Source organism: Ammodytes marinus, assembly GCF_949987685.1.
Source record: "Ammodytes marinus genome assembly, chromosome: 14".
NCBI lineage: Eukaryota > Metazoa > Chordata > Actinopteri > Uranoscopiformes > Ammodytidae > Ammodytes > Ammodytes marinus.
The window spans coordinates 21,758,067-21,769,787 of NC_137218.1; the positions used below are offsets into that span (position 1 = coordinate 21,758,067).

The 11,721-nt window shown below is 41.5% G+C and overlaps 1 protein-coding gene across 1 annotated transcript; it reads right to left on the minus strand.

Moving 5' to 3' along the window:
- Positions 1-5,821: 5,821 nt before the first annotated feature.
- On the minus strand, positions 5,822-9,878 carry LOC307261046 (uncharacterized protein; the record flags this gene model as incomplete). The annotated part of the gene is made up of 3 exons (XM_080041483.1): positions 5,822-6,087; positions 6,823-7,125; positions 7,748-9,878. 3 exons carry the CDS (start codon positions 9,876-9,878, stop codon positions 5,822-5,824), a joined length of 2,700 nt encoding a protein of 899 aa, XP_079897609.1.
- Between the last annotated feature and the right edge of the window lie 1,843 nt (positions 9,879-11,721).

Genomic DNA, 11,721 nt, shown 5'->3' on the forward strand with positions numbered 1-11,721 from the left:
GCATAGTGAGCCTCAGCCTATCACAGTGCAGACAAATGAATTAAGAATTTAAGACAACAAATACTCCTAATGATGATTATTTATTCTTCAATTTTTTTTATTATGAAAAGAGCCAGTTCCAGTGTGTTTACTAGAAATGAACATGGAGAACACCGTCACAATCCAGCCATCAGGTTTTGTACTGCACACACTTTAGGATGCTATTAAAGGTAACATTTGATCATATTACGCTATAACTAAAAAACAAAAGAGAAGACAATACGGCGATGTATCCCAGCCACTGCTAATCCAGCATGTCACCCCTAAGAAATGGAAGCAAAAGTACAGCCTGCACTGTCTACTACAAAGAAAAGTAACCTCTCTATTCAGCTAGTGTGCTTATTGCACAACTGGTCTGCCTGAACAGGAGTTTGATGTTATGTCATCTACTGTACTAGACTTGTAACTCTATCACTGCTGTTGTAGGGATATGTTGTAGGCCTATCTGAGAGGTCATTGGTGCATGGGAGGCCTGTGTCTATTTCAGATTATAATCTTGACACTGGCTAATTTTCTAGCTATTGTCTGGAGCGTATTTCAGTGTTACTCTACATCACTTTTTTGCCAATTATTTTGTGCCACAAGATGATTGATCTACTTTTACGTCTGAGATCTACTCAAATCTCGCAACCTTACACAAGTCCTTGTGTAAGGACGCAAATTAAACCAGGTCCAAATGTGTTTCATTTGCTTTAACTTTGCCTCAAAAGCAAACAATATAAAATCCAAAAGGCCCTTAACACATCTGTCTCTCCCATTTTTTTTCTAGAACTGAGGTTAAATCAACTGAAATCTGGTAACTGAAACATATGAGAATGCGTGAAATTATTTGTTGATCTGTATCACAATAATGTTAATATGCACTTGATTCTCAAACTGTTGGAGGCATAAGCACAGAGGTACTTTAGTTAGGACTAAATGTCAGCATACCAACATACATGGTCCCAGTAATTTCTGCGATCAAGTTGCTGTTTAACATCTTTGTTTGCCATTTAAGCATTGCTAACATTTGCTCATCAGCAAGAAACACAAAGTACAGCCGAGCCTCATAGAAATTGATAGATATAATAATTCTTTACTTTATTACTCCCCGAAGGAAAATTGTACTGTATCGTTGCGGAAGTATTTCAATAGTTTTCAACAATAAATACAAATGCTGCAGATGACGCTATATGAAAAGTCAGGGGATTAAAGTTTTCACAAATCGTTTTTTGGGGACCATGAATGTCTGTGCTAAATTCCATGGCAACCCAAAAATCTAATTGTTGTTGATCTTTTCAAAGGAAAAATAAATGTCAACCTCTTGAAGCCAGTAGGATACGTTTTGTCTGGGGGAACGTGGATGTCTACAAAAGTTCATTACCATCCGATTGTAATTTAAATATTTTATTCAGGACCAAAGTGAGGGATGAGCTTCGCAGCATGAATAGGCTACAAAAATAATCAGAATTATTTTAAAAACCTCTTTTTAATCCTCTCACAGATGTGTTTGATTTGACTCAAATTGTGAATGATTACTAAAAGCATATCTGAACTATGCTGCACATGTCAGCGTCGCAGCATCCACACACTGCACTTGGATTTCACACATCAGCATGTGATATACAAATATGCATCCGTCAGGTTCAATGTTTTATTGAAGCTCGGAGGTTTTTCAATCATTGAAGGACAGGGTATGGTTGTTTGGATTGGTGTGACATATTCCTGTGTTTGGGATTTATACGATTTATTATTTTTTTTTATAATACTGTAACTAAGGTCAATCATAAAACTGCTGGCGATATTTCTGCCAAAAAATAAACACCGTCGCGGAAAAAGCAACATCACAGTTTTATTGGACCACAGTGAGCAATGAGAGGAGCTCAAGAAAAAAAACACTGCCACATTTTACCGTTTTGTTTCTCTCTATCGTGCTCGTAAAGGAAGAAGACCAACAGGAAACAGCTACAGATCCTATGGTTGTGTACACACTGAGATTAATACACTGCACCAAGGCAGTACAATGAAGCCCCGCATTGAATTAGAACAATGTACGTAAATGAGTCTCCGTATTTCAAGAGCCACTTTGTACCTTTCAGCGATATATTCACCACTATGCATCGGCCAAATGTGACGTACAAAATAAGAGTCTTTTGTGATATTATAGCAGCATTGTATTCAGTCACAGTGCATGAAGGTAAAAACAGTGTCTACATACAAGGACCAGTTACTACAATATGAAAATATCACATTTGAAACAATCCGTTATGAAAAGGGGAAGAGGGTGACAGAAGAGCATCACAGGTTTAGATAACATGAGTTTTCTGGGTCTCTGGGGAAAGGCGGGGGTGGATCAGCACAGCACTACTAGGAGAGTCAAAACCTGAAGAGGGGGGAAGGAGGGGATCTGCCTTTTCTTTTTCTTTCATCATCATCATCATCCTCATCCTCCTCCTCATCATCATCATCATCATCATTATTCTATGAATCAATATCCTTAAGTTCAAATGTTGGTACAGGAAATAATACAATGTTTTTTTTTTAAATGGGCAATCAAATACAAACAGGAATTAGTTCAGTTCCCACAAAGAAGCAATGCACGGAGAAACAATTTCCCTAGAAAAGTTGACCCACGTAAAGTGACAACTTTTACTCTTCAATAAGGGCAATACGTACATAAAGAGAAGGTTTCTTTTTTCTTTTTTTATTCTACACACACACACACACACACACACACACACACACACACACACACACACACACACACACACACACACACACAAAGAGTAAAATGTTTCTGCTTCCTTGGAAGTGTCTCTCGAGTACAAACAACGGAGGTCAGTGTTGACTCCACTGCACAGCACACAGGTCCACACAGTGTGGAATTAAAGAAAACTGCGTCAACAGCCATTTTGCATATAAAGTCTGTATAAAAATCAAGGAGGATCAGCAACAGGGCCCTCTTCTTCAAAGGTTAATACTACACCTACTGGGAGGTGAGCCGGAGAGACTAGGGCAGAGTGAAAAGCGTGTTTGGTTGAAGTCTCTCCAGCTGAAATAAAGGCGAGAGGTAAAAACAGGAATACGGTTTATGTTGACAAGCGTACTGAGGTCTGATAACAGTGGAACTGTAATGATCCTTATTGTCACTGCAGAAGTTGGAAGATGTCATTCTGCCCAGAAAGGCCTTTCATACAAAACAAAGGTCCATGTAAAAAACTGTAAATGCACAGTTACAGTATATGTGCATCCCTTACGCAATGAAAACGCTAGACTGTAGAAAAATATAAAGCCTATATCAAAGTCACTTAGCCAGAAAATAAGTCCAAGAAGCAGAATTCAGGATCATTTTACAATGTCATATTTATAATGACAAGACCGTAGGGTCAAGTTATACCGAACTAAACTGAAGGCATTGGGGTTGTAGAAACCTTTAACAGGGAATTTTGTTAGGCCGGGTTAATATCTGGAAAAAGGGGCCATCTGAAATATCACAAGAATTAAAGACACAATTCTAACAAAGCTCCCATCTCTGGTGTAAACTTGTATATTCAGTCACAAACACTCGGATTTTGAATTGGTTAGGTTTTTTATGGACGCACAAACTACCTTCCCTCTTTAACCTAACGTGTTGGCATATAGTATTTTTTCTCTGTCAGGCTGCTCAAACATTTATTCATAAGAGAAGAGAACACAAATAAATAAAACAACAGGCCCATTTGAGTGTCTTCCTTCACCCTTGCATATAGGAACGGAATCTTTCTTTACAAGTATGCCATCTCTGGCACTGTTTAACAATTGACGCTAGCAAAATATTCTATCTTTATATATTTCGCAAATGCTTAAGTCATAAATGACTGTATTGACAGCATGGTACAAAAATGCAGTTTACATTTAGTTTAAATGTTGAGTTTAGAAAATGTGCAAAATAAGACTTGTTAGCTAACTGATTAGAAAAACATCAGTTTTCCACTAATCACTGATTCTTCCCATAGAGTGAATGAATTGATATAATACGGTTTAACAGGAAGCTACGATGTTTTGAAACCGCAGTATCGAACACGTTGTTTCCCGCCGTTTATAGCCCTAAATTTAACAAAGAAGGAAATCTGCACTGACTGTGTTCATTATTCAGATTTATGAGTCATTTGTGGGGAAAGACGTTGTCCAAGTGTTCCTTAACAAGAAGACACTTTTTTTTCCATATCTTCCTTTGTTCAGCGATGACCTATTACTGTGATATCATGTGTACTGAATTGGTCTCAGGCCTTGACCTTAAAGATACAATGGAAGAATTCAACGTGAATCAGTCAAACCGAGGCCTTCATAATAAGAAATAATGCATAGTTATGAGGGGCACAGTTAGGATGTTCAGTAAGGGCAATAAGGCAAAAGAACAGTTAGGAAGTAACAATGTACACATCAGCTAAAACATCATAATTTCTTAAAAATCAGTGTAGTTTTTTTTTAACTCTTAAATATAAATTTGATTTGGCTTCAAGAGTGTTCAAGACTCAGACAGGATAGTGACACTGTTTAGTAAGACTATCCATTTTTCAAATTGGTACTAGGTTTTACTGTAAAGTGAAATAACACTTGTAATTGGAAGCAGAAATCAAGAGGTAACAGCATACAAACTCATTGTTTCACACAGTGTTTCACAGAGAATAGATGTGGATATATGTTTCCGACCATACAGGCTGGGTATGCATGTTAAATGTTGCCTGTTTGATTGTACTTTGAGTGTCCTCTCCAGTAAACCATGTGCTCTTTTGATTTGAAGAACATATCCCACCATTTCATGCTACACACCAAACACATTTTACATCATAAAAAAGGAATACAAATAATACATCTTATCTTACTAATAAACCACAAAATAAATAGTGAACTGTTGTTTGAGAAGGTCTGTTTTAAAGCACATTATTACAGCAGGACGATACCTGGGACCCACACCTCTGGTCAAATACGCTGTAAATCATAGTTTGCCTAAAAGAAAATAGAAAGTATTGTGGCGCTCTGCATTAAATGTGTTTAAAATGAGCTTTTCAGTGTATCACTGCATTTAGTGTAGCTTTTATTTCAGCAATATTTCAGCCTTGAAATACTTATTTTATTTTAGAAAATAAACTATACAGGCCAATACACTGAAAGGAATCCATTCTTACACATTTCCATGAGCTCTTTGTCCCTTTTGTGATACATGTGCCTGGTTAATGCTACTCAATGCTACCTGCTAGGTCCATGCCACTCTAGACATGATAATAGACACCAAAATCGAGGTGTGACGAATTCTGCTCATCCCTTTGACAATTCAGTTGGTGCTAATGAAAGAAATGCATGGGAAGTAAAGTGCGTCGTAACAACCAGTGTGCTGCTACATATGGTTGAAACATCATGGTGGTGTTGTACATGAAGTAGGACAAAACCCAGTGAGTGAAACCCTTCCACGTTCTTGTTCCCATTCTGCATGCCTTTAAGATGAATGGGTACAAAGTCACTGTATTTCTGTGTGTGGCTTCGACTGTAAACGATGGGAACAAAGAGGTTGGGGGCATAAAAAAAACAAATGGCACATTATCTTATAAACAGTATACCGAATGATGATCATGTTGTTTAAGAGTTACCACTTCAACAAATGAAGCATCCAGTCTCTTGTCTCATGTTTCACAGTATTAAAAGTGCACTAATTGCCCAACATTTTCCCAATTGTTATATTTCTCATCAAGTCCCTCTTTCTTAGATGCTCATTAATGCCACTCTAATCTCTAGAGACAACTCTAGTCCTGACAGCTGACCTTTGTCACACCTGCGTCTCCACACCGTCAAGTTTAGGCATCAGGATTCGAGGAGTCACCCCAGAGTTGAGGTCCCTTTCGAACTCCAAAAGCTGGCCCATGAAGTTTAGATTGGGGGACACCACTGGACGACGGCTGCGCACGTATTTGTATGCATCTGTCATTGTCATCATGGTGTGCTTCATGAGGTACGCAATGACGATGGTTGCAGATCGGGACACGCCAGCCTGGCAGTGTACCAACACTCCCTGTCCACTCTGATATGCCTCCTCTGCGGATGAGAACCAAACAGATGAGCAGCATATGCTGGATTAAAAATTTAAAAAGGGCTTAACGCAGCATGCTAGCCAGCTGAGAGCATCTGTGAATATAAAACAAGTATTAAAACTGTCAACTGTAAAACTGATGTATCTTAAGCAAGGTATACGACAGATATCATTACATCCTCAACAAAGAATGCAACTGCTTTACAACCAAAATGTAGGATGTTACAGTCCTCTCAACAAATTATTCTGAACATTTCAATCAATATTCCAGTTTTTTTAAACACAAACCAACATTTCTGCCAGTTACTACAGAAGCTACAAGTAAACATAACAATGTTTAAATATTAAAAGCTAATAAATCTTTCCAAATTTTGAGTGAAAATCATTACAGGTAAAAAAAATAATTAAATTAAAATGAACTAATTAGCAGCCAACAGTTAGTTTGTCCGATTGGCCAGAATAATCACATAATCATAATTATTACTTTTCCACAAATCAAGTTGGGCATGGTACTTTAAAAATGTTGTGAATTTCTCATTAGGTATTAGGCTACTGGTTGAAAAAATGAATACAAATACCTTACTTCATACTTGGAAATAGTCATAATAGAGTAAGTTACATTACTCTTTCAAAGTTAGCTTTCAACAACAGTGTTTTTTAAAGCTGTCTGACTCTCTACCACATAGCACATACATTCATATATACAAAAAAAAAAGATATCAGCGGTATGGGACTCTCACCAATGAACTCAAAAACCTCCTCGAAGTATTGTCGAAGGTTTTGCTTGCTGTTATCCGTGGCCGGCAGCCTTTTGTAGCGCATTCCAGAGTTGACGTGGTAGAGGGGCAGGTGTGTCGTCACGTTGACCACGAAGCCGATGTTGAAGTGCATCAGCAGCTCCAGGTCCTGGGCGTCTCGCTCATTGCCAAGGAACAGGAAGGGCAGGATGGGACTGACCACGGCGTTCTCTGCGTCAGGGGTCATGGCGCCTTCTTCGGACAGAGAAGCCGGCAACGAAGAGGAGAGCGGCAGATAGAGGTGCACTGGAAAAGATGGGAACGAGAGAAAGTGTGTAAAGAAAGTATAACGTCGTCTGTGCAGTGTGTGAATAAATACGGCAACGTTTGAGTTTAAACTGCAGCAACGGAGCTAGACATGACAAGGATGACTGCTTTAAAACATGAACAGGGTGACAAGATAATAATAAAAAAAACTGACTGTTGAAGAAACTAAATCTCCAATGAAATCTCTGTTGTAAAAGTGGGTCATATTAGTCTGAAAACAGTATCTGTTTTCTATAAAAGAGGTCTGTCCATGAGGCCTTTGATTGTTTTATAACTTAAATGAAACAACAGGCTGAGATCTGAAGAAAGCGAGATGTTCTCAAATGTGGGTGCATCTGTTCAAACCAATGCAAAATTATTTAGCAAGTCAAGGGCAACCAGCTCAGAGTCGTGACAGCATATGCCAAAAGCAGACAGGTTGCATTCAGAAAAAAAGGAACACTAGTCCCACGTTTAAACTACCCAATAGTTATTTTTCAAATTGACATATGTGGTAGCTATACAATGGGTTGAGAAATAATGCCTAGTGACAATCATCCCGACATGACCCAGATTTCTGTCAGTGATTGCAGTGGTAAATAATAACTCTTGCTGCTCTTACTTCGGCTGTTCTCCTCATCTTGGTCTCTGTTCAGGGAGTTGAGGGCCAGGTGAAGTGACTGAGCCGTCGGCAGAGAATGTCCTCCCTCTCTGTCTCTCTGCCAGGGTTTGGGTTTGATGAGTGTGGTGGGGGCGGAAGGCGGAGGCGAGAAGGACACGGGCGATGGTGGGGAGGCTGAGCGTGGAGAGGGGGAATGATGTGGATATGATGCATCCCCGAGGTCTTGTTCTTGAACGCGTTCGTCTTCGGCTTTATTCAAGAGCCTCTTCAGCGAGTTCTGGCCTTCGTCGTACCCGGATCCCGACCTGCGGCCGATAAAATCAAGGGCGGCCATTTTCCCTTGCTGGAGCCGCCGTCGGCCAGCGTGGTCTGTTAGCTGAGGCTGATGGTATTCCTGGAGGTTTTGGCAGTCCAGGAGAAGGCCTGTTCCGTGACCGCCATTTTGGGCTTGGCTTCCGCTCATCTTCCCTATTCCTAGTCCCATCCCCGCACAGTGATTCCTTTGGTCTTTACAATGGGTCATCTTCTTGGCCAGTTCTTCGGGCCAGATGGTGCGCACACTATAGTCATCGTCATTGTCGGCTTGGAACCTCCCCATTGGATGAGCTGCTCCGGCCGCTCTTCCAGGAGGTTTGCCCCGGCGAGGGTTGAAGGTCACCACAATGGGGTCACTGCTGCAGTAGCTGCAGGTGGAGCTGCCCGTTTGAGAGGCTTTGGGGTTGCAGCCTGTGACGCAGCTCTGTATGGCCCGGAGAGGCGCAGAGGAGGACAGCGGGGTGCAGGGCAGGCAGCCCCCAACCAGTCTTTTGCGAAGGATCGCGGGACTCTCGAAGTTCCCGGCATCATTGGAGCAGGAGGCACAGCGGAGGGGTTTGAAGTGGCTCGCTCGTCCGTCGGATACAGTGCTGTTGGAGGAGGACGTGTTGGAGATGGAGGCGGTGGCGGTGGAGAGGCACCCTCCCAGATTCTTTAGGACCATGTCTTTGTCTCCTCTCTTCACTGCCCCGACATTGTGAGCGCGGGAAAAAGAAGCGGAAGAGCTTCCTCCTCCGCCGCCTTGGCAGCTGGCAGAGTGGCCCTTATACCCTGTGCATTTCACCAACCTCCAGCAGCTACAACTGAACGGGTGGGCACAGTCGATGGTGCAGGTATGGTCGGGGCTGGGGAAGCCTCCGGCCTGGGAGGAGCAGGGGGAGAGGGGTAAACCATGGAGGATGTGAGGGCGGTGATCCCTGCTGCGGGACGGCGGGTGCGGCTGGCCGTGTTGCTGAAAGGAAACGGGCACATGGGTGGGTTGGGGGGGAGAGGCCAAAGGATAGTTGGAGTTTAGGATGGAGGCATGGGGCACGGGGACAGAGTTGTGGTGGTAGGGCTGACTGTGATTGTTATGGCTTTGATGGACAGTTCCCAGTTTGGAATTCTTCTTGTGACCCAGGGAGGGAAATTCCTGGTCACTCCTGTTAAGAAAACTCGTCTTTTCCTTTTCCTTTTCCTTCTCACTTCTGAATCTATGCTGCTGCTGCTGCTGCTGCGCCGCTTGAGCGGGGACAAATTTTAGGATGCCTCCAGGGTGAGTGGATAGCTGACTATGGCGACTTCGCTGGGGTTTGCTTTCGGCTACAACTGGCCTCCCTGCAGCTCCGGTTTTTCTCTCACATTGTCCTTGATCCGCCTGCAAAGAGGCACATTTCCCTCGGCCGCCACCTTTTGGACTCGCACTGCGGCCTAACGAGCTGCTGATGCCTCCTACCCGCCCTGCTTTGTCCAGCGACAGTCTGATATCAATAGTGTGTGTGTGGGAGGGCAGCCGTGGGCCCAGAGTTACTGTGCCATTGCTATGGCAGTGGCTAGGGATGGGTCTGACAGCCGCTGCAATGACAGGCGGGTCGCCCTTGAATTTCTGCACACGAGAGGATCTGCGCTTGCATTCCGGTGTCAGGGATTTACAGGAGGGTGGATAGAAATGGACCTGAGAGGGGTGAAGGTGATGGGGGTGGGCGATTTGTCCATTGGAAGTGGCTGATATATGAGAGGAGTGCTGCGGGTTGGTCTGTGGGGACCCCTCGCACAGGGTTAACTTTTTTGGGCGCTGAATGACCACTATGCGCTCATCAAGAGGCAGGGGAGGCATCTGGGTATATGCGAAGCTATCCAACGAGGGAGAGAGAGAGACAAAAAGAGGAGTCAGGATAATTACTGTAATTTCACAAACACTAAATGTGGGGCACACTTTACATTTCATCACAAACAGCAGGCAGCTATGAATTATTTATATGATTCAGTGGATACAGATGATAATGAGCACAGTTTGAACTTTTCTATTGAAGTAGTATGTTACAATATTGTGTAGTTAAATTGAAAAAGGATGTTTGTGAAATGTTAAGTGAAACCCTAAATACACCACAAGAATGACACCAACAACAGATATAGATGTTTTGCATACTTTTGAAAGTCAACTCTAGGTGTCTTTTGCATACAAAAACATACCAAAAAAACAAATACAAAACCAACGTCCTACAAAGTGGCATCTCAATTTTGACCAGGAACACATGAAAACAAACATATTTCCTTTCACATTTGCTGCAAATGAAAGGAGAAAATTACACAAAGGGAATACCCGCTGAGGTGCATTTTTGATTTAAATGGAAAACCTTTGCCAAATCCATTTAAACATGCACATCACAGTCTGTTACCTGCTTATGCCAGGGCCACTTGCCGGGCATTTAATGCTCCTGTATACTAATGTGAGTTTGACATTCAAATTTATACTGTTTCCCAGTAAATAATGCTAACATAAGGTGATAGAATTCAAAACGCAAAGGTACCACAGTGTGTAGCTGTTTGCAGCAAATAATCCCCTCTACGTAATCCTGATGGCTTATTAAAAGCTCATTCACAAAAGCTGCATTAAATGCACTGCAACTACCTTCATCCATGTGATGAGTCCTAATTCAGTGAACATTAAATAAGTCCTGGCTGATGGTGCAAACAATGGATGCTAAGCCGTGATTGCCTATTTTTTCTTTGACTACAGGACCTTGAAGCCTATGTGTCTGTGTCTGTGATGTGGAGTTTTTTTTATGTGCAACTTCAAAATGACATAAAAAAAATTGCATCTTTGCTTTGAAAACCACTGTCAAAATTAGCTTTAAGCTCGGGGGATATTTTGCTTTACAGACGGTTTAATGCTGAAAGTCATGTGATAATCTGAAATGAACTGTTCCTGCTCCCAGCCACCTAGCCCGCTCATTCTGCCTCTGGAAAACAAAAACTAAAACTCAACAAAACAAATCCTTCGGGCCAATTAGATATGAGCATGTGTCCGGGCCATGGTATAAACAGGTCAACACGTACACAACAATATAACTCAGCTGGAGAGAAAGCTTTCTCACTATGACACAGCAAAAAGAGATTAACTCGCTGCAGATTTATAGATATGTATTTTTTTTATAATATACATACATATCATTAAATTGCCTTTATAATTAATGTTATCAATAACAGTGTGGTTCAGTTACTACAGCACTTAAAAATCTATAATCTTACATAATTGGGTATATTCATTTTACGACTCACTGGCAAAAAAAGGTTGTTGTTGAAATCAGCCCTCTGATTCACACTGTTAATTACAATCAATCTGAGATGTGACACACTAGTGGCATGGCTATATAGGGGTCAGCTATACGGGTCAGCTGGGAAGATGTGAGCATGCTAATGTTAGCATTAAAGCACGGCTGAGGCTGAAATACAAATTTATGTGTAAAGGAAAGTCGAGAAAAGAAAAGCGATGTATTTAACTGCAGACATGACAAGTACACATTTTATTTTGGCATTATATTCAGTTGAAGCTGTTTGTATCTATTTTGATTTGAGGGATTTATCTTCTTATGACTGTGGGAAGTTTTGTGTTAGCTGAAGTTTTCCTTTGATGTTTTAGATCGCTTAAAATGTTTCTAAATTTAAAGGGCTATTCA